This window comes from Tauraco erythrolophus, chromosome 16 (genome assembly GCF_009769465.1).
Source record: "Tauraco erythrolophus isolate bTauEry1 chromosome 16, bTauEry1.pri, whole genome shotgun sequence".
In the NCBI taxonomy this organism is placed as follows: Eukaryota; Metazoa; Chordata; class Aves; order Musophagiformes; family Musophagidae; genus Tauraco; species Tauraco erythrolophus.
Genome location: NC_141480.1, coordinates 10213129 through 10233767, shown reverse-complemented (window position 1 = coordinate 10233767; position 20639 = coordinate 10213129). Strand labels below are relative to the sequence as shown.

Here is a 20639-nt window from a genome sequence, read left to right as displayed (position 1 = left end):
CCGCTCTGCATAAGAGCACAGGGCACCTCGGAGAGGACCGTGGGCCACCAGCAGCCCCACTCAGCGTACGAGCCCCACAAACACCCACGCATGTAGAAAAGCCCGCCGCCAGCACCCGCTTATAAACAGCCGCTCGGCCCCACCCCCTACAAAACGCCCCTATCACGACCCAGCCAGTAGCGGAGTGGCAGCTCTCCACCCAATCAGTTTCCAGGGGAGGCGGATCCCGACCTGCGGTGGGCGCTCGCCCAATCCGTCCCGGAGCGGCGGCTGCGCTCGCCTTCCAATCAGCTGCCGCCTCCTCTTCCCGGCAAGGCCTCGCCAATGGCCGCCGAATGACGCGCGTTTCCCTCTCCCCGCCCCGCCCTCCCACAACCCCCGCCCGCCGCGGGGCCAACGGGAGGGCAGCGGAGCGGCGAAGGGGCGAGGCTTCCTGGGGGGCTGGGCCAATGGGAGCTCGGCGCGGGAGGAGCGTGGGCAGGCATTGGCGGGCTGCGCGCGGGTGGGCGGAGCACGGCGCGGCGGCAGCGGCGGCGGCGGCGGCGGCAGGCGGCGGCGGGGAGCGACGCGGAAACGGCGGCGCCGCCCGGGTCCATGGAGCTGGAGAACATCGTCGCCAACACCGTCCTCCTCAAGGCCCGCGAAGGTGAGCGGCAGCGCCGGGCGGACGCCGGTGCCCGGAGCGGGGCGGGCCGCGGGGAGGCGGCAGGCGCGGGGCGGCGGTGGTGCAGGCAGGCCCGGGGCAGCCCGGCCGCGGAGCCCCACCGGAGCCCGCCCGGTGCCTGGGGGCTGCCGGCCGGCCGGTGAGCTGAGCCCTGAGCCCGCTGGGCCGCCTCCCGCAGCGACGTGCCCTCCCCTGGGCTGTGGCCGGGCGGGCTGCAGGCTCCGGTCGCGTCCGTTCCCGGGACTCAGCCCCGGGCTGTCCCTCCCGGGGTCCGTGCCTTGGCTGCCCGCGGCGCTGCTGAGAACGGGGAGGGAAGGGCGCGGGCTGGGCACGGGCCGCCTCAAAGCGCTCGGCCCTAAGTGGAGCCCCGGTGCTGGCCGCTGCGCCGGGCAGCGGGGGCTGCTCAGCGCCCCGCGCGGTGCCCCTCCGGGCGGTGCCGAGCCCTCGGGGGACGGCCTCGCTGCCCCTCTGGGTGGAATCCGCCCTGCGGCCCCGCCTGCCTCCCGCCAGGCTGCGGGCCGCCAGCCTTGCACCTTCCAGAGGCTGCTCTCGCCCCTCTGGCAGGGGGAAACGCCTCTGGAGGAGGAAAAAAGCCGATTTCGGCTGTAAACTGGCTGCTTCCCACACTAGGGCCGGTGCCAAAAGTGCAGCGCTGGGCCCCGCCCCTCCGCCACCTTCGCACCGGGCCCGGCCCCCGGTCCTGCTCAGCACCGGGAGCTTTGCTGTGAGGCCACGAACCGGCTGCTTCAGGGGTCACGGCGGAATTCCAGGGCCTCGGTGGGGATGCAGCCTGCCATGCAGAGGAACCTCAGGATGGCTCATGGAGAGGCCTGGGAGGTCTGTCACACAGGAGCCTGGTCCTTTGCAGAGATCTGATTCAGCCAGGCGTCCGGGAGTTCATTAGATCATGTACAGTGGCGGGGAAGTGCAGTCCCTCCCGGCCCACAGTGTGCAGCTGGCCAGACCAAGTCCATTTTCAAGCCCGAGGGGCCCACTAAAATCCTGTTAGAGAGCTTTAGGAATTAGATTTGTGGGAGCAAAGAGCAATGAGATTAAATTTACACGGGCAGAAACATTTTTGAGCTGCTTGAAAATCAGGCTTAGTGTAGGTGCTTCAGACACAGTGACTGCGGTGGACCATGACGTGATGGTTCATAATGGCAAGGTTTGTTTCAAAACCAAATCCAAACAAAAACAAACAGCGGCATGTGGGACTTGAAGACACAGGGCCCCGCCTCGCACGGAGTGAGTGACCAGGAGATTGTCTCCGCTTGTGCCTTCAGCAGAGCAGAGTTTGGTTGCTGATGCAGATCGAGGTGTCGGACCACTGCTGTGGTGCTTCCCAGCGCTCCTCTGGTGCTTCAGCCTCGGCAGGCAGCGGGCACTTTGGCTGCAGGCAGGTATGACCCACTGCCACGCTCATGCCGGACAGTTCCTGGCCTGCAAGAGCTGCAGGTGGCTCTGCTGCCTGTCCATGGCTCTCCCACCCGGGGCTGGGTGGCCGCGGTGGCTGCTGGAGTGAGCTCTGGCAGCCTGTGTGACAGGACAGAGCCTTTTTGCTGGCTGGATCCAGCAGCACCAGGTGCTTTGCTCCACCTCAGCCTTTTTTAGGAGCATACTTGTCTGAGTGCGGGGCTGGGATCACCCTGGATGTGCTGAGGGGTCTGCTGCCAGCCATTGTCAGCTGCTGCCATAGGATGACCATGCTCTGTATTTCCTCTCAACCCTTCTACAAGGGCTTGGCCCAGGGAAGGTAAAGGATACTTCCCCCGTTGTCCCCCTTGCCTGCTGGCCTCTGACAGATGGACAACTGACCAGCTTTGAGCTATCACCGAGCCCCGAAGCCCCGTCGTGGTGAGCTCTGGATGGAGGCGGACCACCCCATGCCCCATCCCCAAAATGGGGCTGCTGGGAGGTTGGTGTGCAGGAGATGAGTTCCCTGCTGGGCTCTTTGCTGCAGCGGTGCCGGGAGGGAGCGGAAGAACTGTGCATGAAGGGCGCTGGAGCCTCCTTTCAAAGCAAACAACTGAAGGAAATGCAAGCTGCCGGTCCTCGTCCTCTGGGTGCCGTGGGGCACTGCTCTGCCTTTCACTTGCTTGTGGGAGAAGATGGCTTGTCCTCCTCTGCCCTCGCTTAGTTGTCCCCATCTGTTTTGTTGGGGCCATGGCTGACAAGAAGGTGTCTGTGCTGCTGGTTTCTTCCACCCCTGCTCACCCTTGAGTCACTTCCTTCCTGAGTTTGTACAATCGTGCAGCCCGGCTGCTGGTTCAGGGCAGATGTAGCCCAGCAACTCGCAGCCTGCCAGGGGCTCAGATCGGAGGCTGGCTCTGCAGAAGGCCTGCTGCGATGGCCCCGTCCCACCTGCCTGTCCAACCAAGGCCTCTTGTGGCACCAGGAACTGGATGCCCAGGGATTGTATCTAGGATTAAGGGCTGAAATGCATCCATAGTGGAGGAAAGTGTTATGAAACTGTTTCTCAAGAGCTGATAAATGATGTTCAACCCCCCTGATTTTGGAAAGCCATGCCTTTGGCCCAACTCGGCAGGGTGGTTTAATGTATTTCCAAAGGGAGGTGGGAGATTGTGTGTGTGTGTTGGCACCGGGCAGGAGGGAAAGGAATCCCTGGAGGTTGGCTGATCCTAGCAATCGGTATTTCAGTACTTAGTGCTTGCTATGATGTAAATTTTTTGGTCTATCTAGAAGCTTTCCCACCCTGTCCTACAGCACTGGGCATTTACTCCAGCAACTGAAGTTGGAATAGTATCTGGTTCTTGGATCTTGCTTTTCTGAGGCTGGCTTATCTCTGGAGAAAGGTGGGAGTGTCTCCACTTCACAGGTGGGAAACTGAAGCGATGAGCCCCGGGCAATGCAGTGAGTTGTCTGTGGAGCCAGACTTAGAGCAGGAATTCCTGTCTTCCAGCTTTGGGTCCTCTCTCTGAGAGCCCCTCCCTGGAGTAAGCAATCGGTCTGGAATGAGTAGGTGGCATGAACATCGATAGAACAGCAGGAAGAGCTTCACACCTAGCAAGGCTTGGCCTGGAGAGGTGATTAGTATGCAGAAGTCCTGAGGACAGGCCCGAGAGCCGAGAACTCTTGTGCAGGCATAGAGTAACCTGTGGCTTTAGACATTCCTGCCCCTGCCCCGATTCTCCAAACTTAAATGCAAGTCACTGAGATGTCCAGGTGAAATGTGTTAGTGTCTTGATTGTGACTTTGTTCAGCAGCCAGAGTGGTTGGTCTGTCTGCTTCCTCTGGCAGTCGGAGGCTCTAGTGCTTTAGTTCCACCAGCCAGGAGACGGCGGTACCACTTCGATCTTGTTTTCCTTGCCTGGGCTTGCTCGTGTAAATGGACAGAGGATGTCTCCTCTCTGGGCTCCTGGCAAGGCTGGGCTGCCATCGGACGTCCTTGCTTCGTAGCTCATGGTACCGATGTTGTGCCCTGCAGGTGGTGGTGGAAACCGGAAAGGCAAGAGCAAGAAATGGCGCCAGATGCTGCAGTTCCCCCACATCAGCCTCTGCGAGGATCTTCGACAAACCCTCGGTGAGATGTGGTGCCCAGGCTCCACTCGGAGCAGTGGGTGAGCACACGCGGTTGTTGTACGGTTGAGTCACGAGGGTCAGGGACATGTAATGAGGCACATGTCGGCCAAAGCCTGGCCAGGATCACTCGGAGCTCGGGGCGCAGGGAAGAAGCAATGGGTGGGTGGTGCCAGCTGCGTGGTCCTCACCGGCTAACGCCTGTTGGTGTACCCACACACCTTCCAGACTACAATGAGCTTCACTAGAGACACGCCACTTTGTCTGTGCAAGCAGACTTGCTCAGTGTTGCAGAGTTTTGGAGCATCCCTCTGGGGTGCCTTTGCTTAAATAACAAGGTCTTGCTAATGTCCTCTGGGCTCCCTGGCTGGGATTCAGCCCTGCGCTGCAGACCTCAGCTTCCAACACCGATGCAGCAGCTTTACTCAGGCAAAACTGGACTCTTGCTGTGCAGTACAGATGAGAATTGTACAGCTGGGCAGGGCTTGGCCTGTCGTTTTAATACTGCACTTTGTACTCTTCATAGTTTTAAGGTTGTTTGTGCAGCAGGCTTGGTCCTCAGATCATGGGAAACTGTTCTGAGGCGCAGAGTGGGAATGCTCTAATTCCGGGGAAGGGGCGAGCTTGTTTAAGTTGTCACTCCGGATTCAACTGCCAGCTGGAGAGTGGCACAGTGCTGGTCTTGTTTCAGAGCATGTACCACTGGGCTGAATGACTTTGGGTTTTGCAGCTCCAGTCCCCAGTTCCTCCCTACCTAGGTTTTCCAGGTCCTGGCAGCCCCAGGGAGAGGGGCGGCTCCCTTTGAGGGCCCGTGGGACTGTAGCACTTGGAATAACTCAACCTCTCTCATCCACACTGTAACTTCCAAGCTCACAACAGCCCAGTTCTGCTGTGGAGCTTGCCGTGCACCACCTCCCAGGGCCAGCGTCGCAGCTGAGTGTAGTCCAGATGGAGACTCTACCCTTGGTTTTGCTGCAAACTGCCTCTCTGGAGCAAGTTCTGAGCACTGAACATAGCCCTGGTGTGGGCTTTCCTAGCAGCTCGCATCTTGGCCATCCCAGCCCCATTGTGCTCCTCTGACTGTTGTATGCCCTCAGGAGAGCTTTCACTGAGCTGATGCCCATCTTCTAACTGCAGCCACCCTTCCTGTGGGTGTCATGACATGTTTTCCAGCACTGAACGTCACCTTTGTTGTGCTGCCCGATGCCGGTGGTGAGTGCTGATGGTCTGTCTGTCTGCTGTCCCATTGTCTGGGACAGTGACCTTGTGATGCTTTGGGAGGTGAGTCCCTCCCAGCGGCTGGCTGTCACAGCCCGTGTCCCCACTTCTCCTTGGAAAGCCACGTGAGAAGGGCTTCTGGCCCAGGTGGCAGCCACCTCGCTTGGTTTCCCCGTGGGAAAGATGACCCCGTTCCTTGTGCTTGGGTCACTCTTTGGCTGGAGTGGTTTTGTTTCCTCTCACAGCCTGCTAGAAAGGCATTTCTTTCTTATTCCAAAGGCTTGGCAGGACCATGGGCACGGTGGGCTGGTTGCCCACTGCAGAATTAAGCTTTGTGTGCCCTGGCCACAGGGAGCAACCCTGTGTGAGCCTGGGCAGCAGCGAGGGCAGCTGAAGGCTTCTGATCTCGCCGTCAGCAAACTCTCCTGCTCCCAGCTGAAGGGAACTCCTTCCCTTGCAGACACAAGGAAACCATCTGGTGCAGCAGAGCTGGCGAGGTGGCCTCCTCCCCACTGCAGCCCGGCCGTCTCTGCGCTCTCGTGCACCCTCAGGAAGCCGCAGCTTCCTCAGGAGAAACTGTGTGGGGAGGGGAAGGCCGGCAGTACCCAGCACCGGGGAGTGCTGGAAGATCCCCTGCACACCGGTGGACGGCTGCGCATCTGCACCCCAGGCAGCCCACAGCCCTCGGTGGCAATGGCTGTAACAGAAATCTGTTCTGGACCACGATCGGACAACATCTTATGAGTGGAAGGGAAGGGAAAAAAAACAGAGAACTGGAAGTTCTCTGGATAGTCAAAGGGTTTGTGCCTGGGCTGCCAGACTCCAGAGGGGAGTAGGAGGAATCAGCAGGGAAGCCGAGCTCCAGAGGGCAGTAGGAGTTGATGTAGAAGCGAGTGGCTGTCCCATGGAGTGGGGGGGTCTAATTGCTGTGTGCAGCATTAACAGGACATCTGTGGAAGTGGGGTCCCCCATTTTGATGCTGTTGCTCCCAGCAGAGCCTTTGGGAATATGAGTGGGTTTTTAAGAGTCACCAGAGCAGCTCTTAGCCTGGACGATCTGCCTCGAAATAAGCTCGGTGTGTTCCTCATTTTCCAAGGAGCATTGTGTATCTGGAGTAGTCGGTCAATCTCCTGGGGAGAGGTTTGAGAAGAGAGCCTCCAGGCGAGCAGGAGACACCAAGATCCCTTGCTAGAAACAAGAGGGGCAGGCTGTGCAGAACAGCAGGTCAAACCTCTTTCAGGGAAGAAGACCTTCCATACGGGAACGTAAAAGCTCGATCATGCCTCTTGTCCCCCTTGGGTCCATTTCACTCTCCTGGGAGTCTCAGGCTGGTGGGACCTGTGAGCAGCCAGCTGACAAGTCACAAGCCTTTCTACCGCTGCCTGTGGCCAGGGCAGTGGGCTATGGCTTCCCCTTGGGGATTGGCAGTGAGTGAGCTTCTCCTCATTTGCAGAGCGGGACTACCACAGCCTGTGCGAGAAGCAGCCCATTGGGCACATGCTCTTTCGGCAGTTCTGCGAGACACGACCTGAGCTGGCACGCTGCGTCAAGTTCCTGGATGCCGTGGTAAGAGCAAAGCCCGTCATACTTCGTTGGGGTAGGCAGGGATGTTCTTGGCACCCTGGGCATGGACCGGTTGTCTCTGGGTGCTCCGGCAGTTGCCAGGTACTTCTGGGCATGTAGGGTTTTCCTGAAGGAAAAACCTGCGAGTTGCAGTTTCTCCAAGATAGGGCTGGGCCTTTGCTTAGGGAGCTGTTCGCTGGAGATCTGGTTCTCCAGGAAAGCACGGGAAACCTTGGGCAGAGGATGTTGCTGCTTTGCAGCTGTTGCCCGGTAGCAAGGCTTGGTTCCTGGCTGGACCTGCTCCTCATGCTGTTTGCTCTGTGTAGGCAGGGTACGAAGTGGCTCCAGATGAGAAGCGGAAGGAATGCGGGCAGCACCTGATTGAAAAGTACTTGAAGCCAAACGTGAGTAAGAGGGTTGTGTTTGCTGCCTGCAGTGGTAGAGCAGTTGGAAAGCTGACAGCTGTCATTACCCATGTCCTGCCACAGCAAACGTGCTGGGCAGGATGGTGAGGGCAGAGTACAGAGCCACCCCACTACCTCACAAGCGACCATTGCTGCTTTTCCCACTGGCCCTAAAGCAGATGGATGTCTGTGTGCTGTGGCTGTGGGCTTCTCCGTCCTGGGAGGATCCTTGTGCTCCATTCCCTATGTCTGACTCCATCCCTTTGTCCCTAGAGTGAGGACCATGTGCCTGAAGTCCCCTCGCAGCTGGTGGATGCCTGTTGTGAGAGGCTGGAGCAGGAACCTTCCAAGGAGCTCTTCAAGGAATCCACTAAGTAAGTTGGAGGGCTGAGGGCTGCCTGTGCGTGGCACCGCAGCATGGGGTAGGTGCTGCAGCTAACTTGCCCTGACCCTGATGGTCCCTTCCTCCAGGAGAGTGAGGGCTGGTGCTAAGGCTGGTGCCTGCAGAGTTTTGGGCTGGCGGTTTGCAGCAGAGCTGCAGGAAAGCAAATGCAAGGAGCTCCAGTGGGCTCCAGGAGCCACAAGCTGCTGCAGAAACCTCTGTCGCTCCTCTTGGTCTGCCATGAGTCTGAGTTGCCATTTGGGAAGACCCTGTTTCAGCAAGCCTCAGCATCTGGCCATGCTGTTCCTAGACTTCTGCCAGGATCTCGTAGGCACCCATAGAGCAGAGCTGACAGCTGCCATCCCGGTGCCAGCTGTCCTCTCCCGCTGGCTGCACATGTGGCTGTTGCGGTTAGGTTATGCTGGCTGTTGCTGCAGGGATCTAAGGTCATCTCTGTTCCCATCGCCGTGGCTGAGGTCCTGGCTCCAGGTGGGAAGCGGAAGCTGTTGGGCAAACCAGGCTTACGGCCTCCACCCGTCCCTGAACAGTAGCTGGAGCACGTTGCCTAATCGAGTGCTGGGCGGTGGCAATGGGTTTGCTGCAGTCTTCTGGGCAGCATTAGCTCTGTGTGTGGTAACTAGTGTCGCTGTCTGAATGCAGAGCCTCGGGGCTGGGCCCTGCCTCTCTTGGCAAGCTCTGAAAGGGGAAGAGCCCATCCGCTTCTCCTTGATGCATGTCTCCAGTCTAGACGCTGTGTCTAAGGCTCTTTACTCTGCTGGGCAGCCCTGGCACTGGTCTCTGAGACAGTTAGCTCTCTTGAGCAGGATCCCCTGTGGCCTTTTGTGCTGTATATTAATCTGAAAGTGAACAACTCGGCGCCTGGTGCTGAACATTGCTAGCAGCTTTCCGCAGCTGATTACAGCCTTGAGCATGCGTTTTCCCTGTGAGCAGAGGGGCAATTGCAAAGAGTCCCATCATCCCCCTTTGTCCCACAGCCCAGGCTGGTGCTGAGAGGCCACAATTAGCAGTGCCAGCCCCATCCCAGGGTGCTGTGTTCATCACAGCGCTACCTCCAACGCACCTTCCTTCTGCATCAGGCTTAGTGCAGAGGGCGGGCTTTCTGGGCCAGGGCTGCACAGGTGATTCATTGCCAGGCTGGATGAGGGGATTGCAAAGTGACCAGGCTCTTGAGCCTGCTCACCTCTTTCCTTGGACCACCAACCTTTTCCACGGCTGTGATCAGCTCTCAGCAAACTTACTGGCTCTGCTCTCTCCTAGGCTTATCCACGACTACCTGAGCGTGGCCCCCTTTGCTGACTACCTCGACAGCTTGTACTTCAACCGCTTCCTGCAGTGGAAATGGCTGGAACGGTAATGCTCCCTGGCATCATTGGGAGACCTGCACCCTGCTCGCACGGGCTGCCTGAAGGGTCCTTGAACTCCTTCCTGTGCTGGGCCCTGGAAGGAGCCAAGGGCCTGTGTCTGCTCTCACTCTCCTTCAGGGCCCTTTATTGGCACCATCAGCCTCTACTGGCTGCCTCAGCCTTGCTCACCTCGCAGGGAAGCAAGGTCTGCTTGAGCAGGGGTTCTGGGGCAAGCCACAGACTCTCAGGCCAGGGCATGGGGATGGTTTGGGCTTCAGACCCTGCTCTCATCTCACTCCTTTTCCTTTGCCTCACAGGCAGCCAGTGACCAAAAACACTTTCCGCCAGTACCGTGTACTGGGCAAGGGCGGTTTTGGGGAGGTGAGTGACCAGCATACCCTCTGCATTCAGGGTACCAGGCAGCCACTGTTGCCTGCTGCCAGTTGTGGGCCTGGGTCAGCCATCAGTGTGCCACAAGCTGCTCCAGCACCTGGAGGCGGGTGCTTCTGGCTGCGGGGGGGGGTCTGCACTGGGGACTGCTGTGTGCTGGGCATTGCATGATCTGTCCGTTCCTCCTGAGCGGCAGGAGCCAGGCACTGGTGGTGTTGCACAGGGTAGGTAGCACGTGCCCTGTGGTTCGTATTGCTGCCTGGGCAGAGAGCCGGGTCTGTTCCTGGTATCTTGGCAGGAGAAACTGCACTCCTGAAAACTCTCACTGTCAAGCTTCCTTCTGTTTCTGGAGTGGCCTTCTGTCTTCCCAGTCCCCAGCCATGGTGCTGCTACAGGTGGCAGGGGCATTGCAGCCCTCTGCTGCTTATCTGTGACATCTGGAGATGTCACTGCTCCCTGTGTCCTTGCTTTGACAGCAGCCTTCTTGCTTACCTCAGAGCAAGGCAGGGACAGCGACATCTTTGCCTTCCCGTGCCTCTTCCTGAGGGCAGAACCTAGACCCCCACCCTGGAAACGGCAGTGGGAGGATGCTGAGCCTTGTCTCCCCTCCAGGTTTGTGCCTGCCAAGTGCGTGCCACAGGGAAGATGTATGCCTGCAAGAAGCTGGAGAAGAAGCGGATCAAAAAGCGGAAGGGAGAGGCCATGGCCCTGAATGAGAAACAGATCCTGGAAAAAGTGAACAGTAGGTTTGTAGTAAGTACATAGGAATTGCTCTCACTTTGCTGCAGTGGTTGATTCTTCCTCCAACCAGCCAGCCTGGCACCTCTGTGCTCCTCACTTGGTGTGGGGAGACAGGAGCCGGCCCTGCCCATGGGGTGGGCCGCCCACCTGCCCTGGTGGCTGCAGATCTCTCACAAGGCTAAGGTCTGGCGGGACCTCCTAGTGCCTCCACAAAATGACCTAAATGCCCCCAAAGTCAGGCCCAAACACCCAGCTGGTCTCTCAGGCACCTTAACCTCTGGGGCAGAGGAAAGCAGCAAGAACTGTCTCTCCAGACAGCCAAATGAGCAGAAGCCTAGCCCTGAGCTGTATGGTGGGGAGCTCTCTCCCTGGCTGCACTGAGATGTGAACAGCCCAAAACCTCTCCTTATGGAGGATTCATCAGATGCTGCCCTGGGGTTGCTCTTGGGTGCTGCTTGCCCTGGAGGGGGGCACTTCTGGCTCAGGGAAATGGTGTCCTCTCTGTTTGAGGAAAGCTGAGGGTGTGCAGGGGCTGCTGTGCACTTCCATGTCCTCCCTGGGTTTGCACAGTTCCCCGGTTTGCCTCCACTGCTGGCAGAGGCCCAGTCCTGCTGCCCGTGGGTGGCTGCTTGGGTGACAAAGTGCCTGTCAGAGTGTGGGTACCTCCCTCTTCCAGCTGTGTCTTCTAACAGCCTTTCTGCCCTGAATTGCAGGTGAGCTTAGCCTATGCATATGAAACTAAAGATGCTCTCTGCCTAGTGCTGACCCTCATGAATGGAGGGGACCTCAAGTTCCATATCTACCACATGGGAGAGGCTGGTTTCGAGGAGCCCCGGGCAGCTTTCTATGCTGCCGAGATCTGCTGTGGCCTCGAGGACTTGCACCAGGAGAGGATAGTGTACAGGTGCGCGCTGCCTGGTCCCTGCTGGGAGACCTTGTAGGGGCTGCAGAAGCAAGAGGGTTCCTGCTGCTCTTACTAGCTCAGCTGGGTCTGTCTGCTCAAGAAAATAAGCTCAGGCTTGAAAGCAGCACAGAGCTGGGTGAGAGGGGATCGGGAACAGAAAGCTGATCTCGTGGGAGAGAGGGGAGTTTAGCTTGGCTTCCTCGTGCTGGTAAATGATCGCCAAGAACAGGATGTGATCATGCTGTGAATGCCTCAGGCAGGCACTTGGGTGCTTAGCTCCCCGGGCAGTATTGACACTAGAACAAAGGAGGGTAGGCTGCCCTGATAGCTCCAGACCAAGAGCTGGGCAGGAGGGAGAATGAGCTGATTGTATGGCTATTCACCAGGTTCTGTGATGCAGCATTGAGGATAGCATGGCTAAACGCAGGGGCTGGGAAAGCTCCTTCTAGCCCTACCCTGCGCCTTGCCCTGGGGCAGGACAAGCAGAAGCCTCTGCTCCTTCTGTCTTGCATGGCCTTCCCCATAGCGAGCTCTGCACCTGCAAAGAGAGAATCAGCCACCGGCTCACTGCTTTCTTCTGGAGGGTTAAAGGTTGTCCTGACCTGCCTCTCTGCCCAGGAAGGGAGAGCTTGCAGACCTAACTCTGGGGCAGGGGGTGAGGGGAAAGTCATCTGTGTGCCCTGGGCAGGGGCATTGCATCCCTCTGCTGCTTATCTGTGACTTCTTGAGATGTCACTGCTCTTTGTGTCCTTTGCTTTGACAACGGGCTTCTTGCTAATCAAGTCTCTTCCTTCCTAGGGATCTGAAGCCAGAGAACATACTGCTGGATGACCACGGTGAGTGCAGGGTTGAGAGAAGCCCTGGGCCTGGGTCCTTCTCTCTTCCTCTGCTTGCACCAGGGTTGCTCTGTGTTCTTGGCAGCTGCAAACATTGTCCTTTGACCTTGACCTTATCCTGTTAATTTGCCCCCTCCTCTGTGCAGGTCACATCCGTATCTCAGACCTGGGGCTAGCTGTGCATGTGCCGGAGGGCCAAACAATCAAGGGCCGGGTGGGGACAGTTGGCTATATGGGTAAGTGGCCCTGGTTTAATCTGAAAGTGTTCTCTGACTGCACACATGCTCTCCCTGCCCTCACGGGTCCTTCACCCCTGCTCCTGTGTAGCTCCAGAGGTGGTGAAGAACGAGCGCTACACATTCAGCCCAGACTGGTGGGCTCTGGGCTGCCTGGTGTACGAGATGATCGAGGGACAGTCCCCCTTCCAGCAGCGCAAGAAGAAGATCAAGCGGGAGGAGGTGGAGCGGTTGGTGAAGGAAGTGCAGGAGGAGTACTCGGAGAAGTTCTCACCCTATGCCCGCTCTCTCTGCACCATGGTACGAGTGTGCATCCCTGTCCCTTCATTCCCACCACCTCTTTGCTCACAGCAAAAGAAACATAGAGGCATGTAGAGATGTGAGTGGCAGCCAGGTTCCCTTGTTTCTGATAAGGCAGCGCAGGAGGGTCCAGAGTGTCTTAATTCCTCACTCTCCCAGCTGCCAGTGGTCCCATGCCATCCCTAGAGACATACGCTGCAGGAGCCCAGCCCACCTCAGGGCTGCTCCTACTGGAAGCATCCGCCACCCAGGGCACTGATTTTCTTTGTGTTGCAGCTCTTGTGCAAAGACCCTCTGGAGCGCCTGGGGTGCCAAGGAGCTGGGGCCAAGGAAGTGAAGGAGCACCCTCTCTTCAAGCACCTCAACTTCAGGAGGCTGGAAGCAGGCATGCTGGACCCCCCCTTCAAGCCAGATGTAAGTGCCTGTCTGTGTCCTGACCTGGTGCTGTCAAGGGAAGCAGGAGCTCTGGGGTGGCTCGCCTGAGGAGATGGGGCCCATCCCTTTCCCTCTTGTTTCTGGAGTCTGGCAGAACAGGGCTCAATCAAGCTCTAGGCTGCAGGGAGAGGAGGCCTGGGCTTGGCCATGAGCCACAGTTGTTTGAGGTGGTGGCATCTTCATGGAGCCTGGCATTAGAGGAGTCTTTGTGCTGTTTAGCCCCAGGCCATCTACTGCAAGGATGTTCTGGACATCGAGCAGTTCTCCACGGTGAAAGGAGTGGAACTGGAACCCACGGACAATGACTTCTACCAGAAGTTTGCTACAGGAAGCGTGCCCATTCCTTGGCAGAATGAAGTAAGTTTACAGGACAGGTCTTTGCTGCTGCTTGTGCCCACCATGGCAGAGTGCAGTGTCTTGCAGGGTTTGTGCTGTCCCTGCTGCTCTTGTGCTCTGCTGGGCCCTTGGTGATGGGCTATGTGTGGCAGTTGCTGCAGCCATCTTTACCCTCTTCCAGATGATCGAGACAGAGTGTTTTAAGGAGCTGAATGTCTTTAGCACAGACGGCACGGTGCCCCCAGACCTGGACTGGAAAGGGCAACCTTCTCCACAGCCCAAAAAAGGGTTGCTCCAGCGCTTATTTAGCAGACAGGTAAGAGTTTGCCCAGTGTTTCCTCCCCAGCAAATCCTCTAGCAGCAACGAGCCCACTCCTGCCTGGAGTGGAGGTGGGCAGAGAGGTGGGCATGAGGTGGAAGCAGGCAGAGTTTTCCCTTGTGCTGGGTGGCTGGAGTCCAGGGCTCTCAGGGGGACCTGCACAAGGTTGCAGGGAGCCAACCCTCGCCTGACTGGCACTCCTTGTGCTGGAGGAGTCAAGGGGGCTGGGATGGAGTGTCCTGGCTAAACGTGCTGCAGTCACACAGGCAGAGGGATGTTGTTGAAGGCACTAAAATAACAAGTCTGCTCCCTTCCTACACGAATAATGCCATCCATCCCTCAATACCTTGCTCTTGGAATGGACTCCTGGGCTCCCCAGAGCATGTCTGCCAGACCTCGAGCAGGCAGAGAGAGCAGTGCTTTCGAGGGATGAGGAGAACGGAAATGTCTCGCAGCTGCTATGGGTTTGCTTGCCTGCCTGTCTCCTCTGCCCGGAACAGTCTTTGCCTTCTTTCCAGGACTGGCAAAGTCTGGGCTGCTGCCTCTCGACAGCTGCTTGCAGCTGTGGGACTCGAGCGTGGCTGGCTCTGAACCCACTCTCAGCTACCCGGTGCTGACTCCTGCTTCCCCGATGAGCTCCGAGTTGTGCTTCACCATTCAGTGGGCTGCCTTAGCCGGAGCCAGCTCTGGGCTGAGATACCCAGCCCTTCCTGAGGCAGGCAGGACCTGCCAGAGGATGGGCAGCTGCCTGTGGCAGGGGTTGAGCTGTGATTTGCCACATGTTTTCTCTTTCCAGAGGTGAGCAGTCTCTCCTGGCTGCTCTGCTCAGGGAAATACCTGGTGGCCCACGGACATGGCAAGATCTGGGAAAGAGGAGTTTTGTCCTTCAGTGCCTAACCCTTCCCCCAGCAGAGCACAAGCTGCTTGTTGTTCTAACTTCCCCCTGAGCCACTAATCCTGCTTCCCTGCTCTCGCCGTCTTCGTGGGGAGGCCTTGCCCTCTGCTTGAGCCAAAGCTGCCCCTGCACTGCCGCTGCTGGGAGCTCTGCTCCCAGGGGGCTGCGGGAAGTTCCCTTCACTCCTCTTCAGATGTCTGGGACACACTGAAGGGTTGAGAAACCATGAACGGTTTGGCATTTCCCTGTGCTCAGACTCCCTGTTGTTCCAGCAAGAGGGCTTCTGAGGCCAGCTGAGCCATGAGCGGGGCAGATCGTCTGTGCTGGCCCTGAGCTGTCTCCCTGGGTGGCTGTAGTCCATGGAGCCCATCTTCTTCCCAGCTTCTGAGCTAGTCAGCTGTGTGCTTACCAGTCTGTCTGCCAGGAGCTAAACCCCCAGATGCAGCTTAACTGTTTCTGTGCAGACTGGGGGACCCCTCCACCCCCTTGCCTCCGTGTAGCTCTCCCACGCGCAGGCTGGGGGGAAACCTGGGCCTTCCCTGCCCGACGGCAGCTGTAGGCTGGGTTGCGTGACCGTGCTCACCCTCTGCTTGCTGTGCTCCTCTCTCCCTCCTCCTTCTCCTTGCCCTTCTGACTTCAGGACTGTTGTGGAAACTGCAGCGACAGTGAGGAAGAGCCCACCCGGCTGTAGAGCACAGCTTGTTCTCCAGCCCCTGGGACCCCCTTACCTCTCCAGGTGCCCAGCAGAACAACAGCCCAGCCTGAAGGACAGAGGTAGCCACGGCCCCACAAGGTGGATTTGTTTACAGCTTTACACGTCTGTCATTTGAAGACTGTAAGGATGGCTCCGAGGCTGGCAGCAGCGTGCAGCTCGGGTGGAGGTGCTCTGGCTGGGCACAAGCCCTCGTGCCTGGAACGGACCTGGATGTTTCTGAATCTGCCACTTGGGATTGTGCTGCTGCCGCCCACCGGCTGCCGCTCCCCTCCCGGACCCAGGGTGGGAGGGAGGGATCGTGCCGGCGTGGGCCGAGGCTGGGCTGGAGCAGCTCTGCTGACACATTCCACAGTGCCGAAGCGGCACTGCAGGGTTGGTGTATATTTATATACGTCGGTCTGTACATATCACATGTTGGTTTTTAATCTATAGGTGAGGGCCTGCACTGCCCCCACCCTGTCATAGGCACAAATGTCCTCCTATGAGAGGAGCGACAGTCCCAGCTTTGTACCAGGGAGTCCTAGGCAGAGGCCTTCTGTGCCTTGAGGTGTCTAAAGCATCTTTCCTGGACCTCTTTCTGGCTGCGCTGAGGCGTCCCTGGCTCCAGCGGAGTCCATTGCTCAGCTGCGAGGCACAGGAAACTGCTGTGCCAAAGCATCTACCATTGCATCCTGGCAGCAGAGCGTCACTGCCTCATTCCTGCTTCCCTGTCTGCTGGAGCCAGCTTCCTCCTGCCTCGTCTCACACATGCTGCCAGCTCCAAGGAGCTGATCCCGTCCCCTCTCCAGCCCGCCGGCAGGCTGCCTGCAGCACAGCAGGACCCAGCCGCTCCACGGCACCTGCTCAGGAGGTACCTGCTGTGGGTCCAAAGGGTTGTTCTGATCCCTGGCATGGTGCAGGATGGCCCCAGCATGGTCCCACCAGCTCCAGACCAGCCTTCTCTGCGTGTTGGGGTACTCTAGTCCCCAGACCCAGCTCGGTATCAGAGGAGCAAACCCGTAAGCGGCTCTGCTCTCGCAGACCAAAGCCGTGGTAAAGGGAATGTTCCTTCCCAGGGTCATGCTGTGACCCAAGAGTGAATGGGGCCAGGAGCAGCCCACCCGTCATACAGGCTTAGTGTGTGGCCCCAGGGGTCCTGGGGAGCCAGCACAGCTCCTGCGCTTCAGGGCAGGAGCAGAAGGGCCAGAGCCCTGCATGTCCCTGGGGAGCAGCGTGGGGCTCAGCCCACCTCTCCATTCTGCTCGTCTTGTCTCCTCTTGTGCGCACTTGTTCCAGCTGTGACCCGAGCAATAACTTGTTTCTTCTGTGTGTGTGTATGTACGCACACGTGTGCACGTATGCGTGCTGCTGCCTCGTGCTCATTCTGAGCCAGGCCCCCCGGCGGGGCTGAGCACCTACTCGGACCTGTGGTATCATTTGCTTGCCTTGCACTAAAGTTGGAGAGTATTTAAATTTTTAACCTTTTGTTAAGAGTAAGATTTGCCGTACCTTGTGTTGCTGTCGTGTGAAGGGAGGCTGTGCCGGGTTGACTGTAAGGAGGAAAGGAGCTGGGACCCCCATTCCTGGGCTGCCATGAGCTCTGCTGGTGCTCCTGTCCTGCAGGCAAGGGCTGATGCTGAGCCCTGGGGACTGTGGGTGGCCCTTGGTGGCTTCTGCTGGGTGGTTTGGATCAGTGCAGGGGCATGACAGGTACAAGGCCTTGTGCTGCTGTGTTCGTGTCTGCTGTGGTCCTCTTTGGGGCATGTCCTCCGCTCCTATGTCTGCCCTTGGCACAGCCCCTCCTGGGCTGTCACATGTGTGCTGTGGGCAGAGTCCTGCTCCCCTCTGGGCACTCCGCATTGCTGCTTTGGGGGGTTCTGTGCAGAGGGGCACCTTGTGCCAGCACGAAGCGCTGCTTCAGCCCAAGGGACAGCCCTTCCAAGGGAGAACACGGCGTGAGCAGGGCTAGGATCAGGATGGTTGCCGGGGGGGAGCTTGTGAAGGGAGGCAGCCTCGTCAGGGTGGGTTTAGGGTCTGGGGTCGGCGCCAGGGCTGTCGGCAGCCTCGTGTGCAGCATGGGGGGGGGCCACACACAGCTGCACAGGGATGAGAATAGCAAGTGCGGCTGGGTAGCTAGGGAACAGTTGCTATGGGAGCAGGCCGAGGAGGAGTTCTCACACTCGGAGGGGGCATCTTGGGGTAAAATCCAGGAATTTTCTGCAGCCATGGAAAGAAGGAAGGCAGGGTGGGGGGATGGGGACTGCCTGGGGATTACTGCTCCCACCGCACCGGCCAGGGATGCTTGTACCACCCTGCTGGCACTGCCTGGGCTGGGGCACCCAGGTCCTGGTGTCAGCAACACCTTAGCGGTGTCTGTCACACGGTCAGTGTGGCTCGATGGGCAGGGCCGGGGCGTGCGCAGTCCGTGGCCGAGCCGGGAGCAGGGCATGGAAGGGGCTCTGCCTGTCCCCAGCTTGCCCCTGCCCAGTGGTGCCCCAGCCCCAGCTGTTGGGGAGTGCCTTGTCCCCGTCCCTGCTGAGGGGGAGCAGGGTGTGGGCGAGGAGATGCTGGTGTACAGCCGGAACCAGAACCGGTGGGTCCGGGGACACAGCGGACCCTGGGTGAGCTCTGGGTGGGCCCAGGGCACGGGGGGGGGAGGTGCTGGGCCCTGCCTGGGGCTGTGGCGGCAGTGCCGACATAGGATTTTCAGGGGTGAAGGATGCTCTCAGCTGTTGCCTGGGCAACGGCTCCTCCTCCAGCCCACCATGTGGCTCGGGGAGCGCTCCCCCGCCTGCCTCCCCCCGCTGCTGTGGGGAAGGGGAAGGCAGCTCCCGGCACTGGCGGGGCCGGAGGCCTGGCTCCCCCCGCCTGCCCTCACCCTGGCCCGATAATGCCTGCGGGCCCAGCCGCATCCCCCACCTTGGCGTTACCCGCACCCCGAGAGAGCACCCGAGCGCCCCTGCATGGCCGCAGCCCCCTGCCCACTGTGGGTGCTGCTCGGGCACCCCCACACCCAGCGAGCCGGCACTGCTGGGCTGCCGCAGCCACGCTGTGAGGTCCGATCGAAGGAGACGAGTTCCAGCAAGGTGAGTCGGGGCTGGAGCCAAAGGCGCCAGGGCAGACGTGGACACCACGGCCCTGCTCCGGGCGAGGTGGTGGCACTGGGCCAGGTGCCAGAGCTGCTCTGCCTGGCTGTGGCGGGAGCGGGCTGCTGACGCCCGGCTTCCCCGGGTCGTCCCCTGGCCGGGATGGCGGAAGTCCTTCCGGCCGGGCCCCAGCAGAACAATGCAGCATGTGTGTGGCCGCAGTGGGTGCTTGCCACCCTGCCCACGGGGAGGAAACGGCGGCAGGGTCACGGCCCGTGTGGGGCACCCCCGCCGGGCACCCACACCCGGTCAACCAGCCAGCCTCCGACCCTGGCACAGAGCGGGCATGGTGCCCTATAGCTGCACTTTCCGTTCCTGGCACAGCCCTGGGGTGTAGCGAGGGGAGAGCGGGTGCTCTCCCCCCCAGGGTGGGCGCAGTCCTGAGGAGTCCAGTGGTCTCACGTGGGTCGCACGACCCCTAGCCTCGGGCACAGCAGAGGACAGGTCGTGATGTCCTCCCTGACAGCAAATGGCTGGGGTGGCCCTGGTGCAGAGGGATAAGTGCCCAGACCAGGCTGGCAGGTTGCAGGGAAGGGTCTGCTTGGGGTGAGGGCAGCGCCAAGCGAGAAGGATACCCCCAGGGCAGACCCCTGTGTCCCCCAGCGCCACCTCTGACCCTCACTGTCCTCAGGGCCAGGCTGGCACCGCGGCCTGGCACAGCCACGTGTCTTGCTGCAGTGCCCGAGTGGGCTGCGGTGGGGGCCGTTAAGGTCTCGTGAGGGGCCGCGGGACAGCGGGGCTGCCTGCGCTCTCGCTGCCACTGTCGCTGTGCTGGCCATCACCCCCGAGGAACATGGCTGTCACGCCCTCAGGAGGCTGCGGCTGGCACCAGGGGGAGCGGGTGGCTGGCACCCCCCTGGCACCTCACAGCCACCCTTCAGGGCAAGTGCGTGGCCACCGGATGGGGGAGCCCGTGGCATCACAGGCTACCGTAGGGCCACCACTCCGCCCGCACCGTGGGGCCGTCATCCGGGGATCCCCGGCCACCACCCCGTGGGGCTCCCGCGGCCACCCCCGGGGACGCCACGGCCCTCACGGCACCGGCATCCTGCGGCTGATTCCCGGGTGGGGGATTCCCGTGGCACTGCCCGTTCCCCCCGCCCCGTGCGGGGCCCCGCCGGTAGCCCCCGCTCGGCGGCGGGTCCCGGGGCGGGGGTGCGGGGGGCCCGGCGGCGCCCGGGTCCCTCCCCGAGCCGAGGGCGGAGCGGAGCGGCGGGGCGGGAGCCCGGGCGGGGCGGCGCGCGGCGGCGGCGCGGGAGCGCTCACCGGAGACAAAGGCAGCGCCGGGAGGCGGCGGCGGCGCCGCGCACCGGGCGCGCACCGGGTCCCCTCCCCCCTGCCGCCGCCGCCGCCCTATGGAGCCGCGGCCGCCCGCCGTCTGAGCCACGTGCGCCGCCGCCGGTAACGGGAGCTGCGGAGGGAGCGGGAGCGGCGCCTCCGCCTGTTGCGCGGCGCGGAGGCAGCGGGGCCGGGGCCGGGGCCGGGGCGGGGGCGGGGGCGCGCGGGGCCGCCGCCACCGAGAACCGGGCACTGGGCACCGGGACGGAGGCGCGCGGCGCATACCGGGGCGCGCGCCTCCGGTCCGTCCCCAGCGGGAGCGCGCTCTGGGAGAGAAGGAGGAGGAGGAGGAAGAGGAGGAGGGGGCTGCCGCACCGGGAGCGGGGAGGTCCCCGCGGGGGTGTCCCCCTGCCGCTGGAGGCACGGCGCGGGGATGCGACCCGACCAGCGGGACCCAGGCCGCGGCCGGGGACAGTGGGGCGGACCGAGGGTACCGACGGGGCCCGGCTCGGCGGCTTCTCCCAGCCGGGTGGCGGGGAGCGCCGGGGCAGCCGGTCCTCTCCCCGCCCGGCGTGGGTGTCTCCCGGCCCGGCCCTCCCCCAGCCCGCACGTCCCCAGCCCCGGCAGCCCCGCTCCCCTCGCACGCCCCAGCTGCAACCGCCGCCAGCCCTCCCCGTCCCGGTGCCCTCCTGGCCGTTCCCCCGGTGCTCGACCCACGGGCCTTCCCGCACGGTACCCCCCCCCCCCGGGGATACCCAGGCTGCCGGCGGGGAGCCTGTTGCCGCTGGAGCCGGCGAGCTCTGCCCGCACCGGGCTGGCCTTAACCAGGCAGCGGTGGCAGCTCGGGGTGCCCTATGAAGGGGCAACCCGTCCTCGAAGACCCACATCCCGATGCTGCCTCTGCTCCTGCTTCTGTCTGCGTGATGGAGCAGCCTGCGCTGCCCACAGCTGCCCACTGCTGCCCGCCGGAGCGTAGCCAGGGCTCCCCAGCCCCTTC

The 20639-nt window shown here is 60.9% G+C and overlaps 1 protein-coding gene across 2 annotated transcripts; it reads left to right on the top strand.

Moving 5' to 3' along the window:
• Positions 1-594: 594 nt before the first annotated feature.
• On the top strand, positions 595-15309 carry GRK6 (G protein-coupled receptor kinase 6). Of its 2 annotated transcripts, none has more exons than XM_086621521.1 (16): positions 595-646; positions 4110-4205; positions 6873-6985; positions 7309-7386; positions 7660-7760; positions 9047-9139; positions 9450-9513; positions 10135-10275; positions 10977-11167; positions 11966-12003; positions 12150-12239; positions 12331-12539; positions 12816-12953; positions 13194-13331; positions 13492-13626; positions 15165-15309. In XM_086621521.1, exons 1-16 carry the CDS (start codon positions 595-597, stop codon positions 15213-15215), a joined length of 1728 nt encoding a protein of 575 aa, XP_086477647.1. In that variant the 3' UTR covers positions 15216-15309. The 2 variants fall into 2 exon arrangements, with proteins under 2 accessions (XP_086477647.1, XP_086477646.1); XM_086621520.1 differs by having other exon boundaries at positions 9002-9139.
• The last annotated feature ends 5330 nt before the right edge of the window (positions 15310-20639 follow it).

Excerpts from the sequence above, each read along its gene's own strand:
- GRK6 (XM_086621520.1), top strand. The coding sequence starts at position 595 with ATGGAGCTGGAGAACATCGTCGCCAACACCGTCCTCCTCAAGGCCCGC. Across the intron at positions 12,004-12,149 it reads CATACTGCTGGATGACCACG|GTCACATCCGTATCTCAGAC; the intron begins GTGAGTGCAGGG and ends TCCTCTGTGCAG. Across the intron at positions 13,627-15,164 it reads AGCGCTTATTTAGCAGACAG|GACTGTTGTGGAAACTGCAG; the intron begins GTAAGAGTTTGC and ends TTCTGACTTCAG.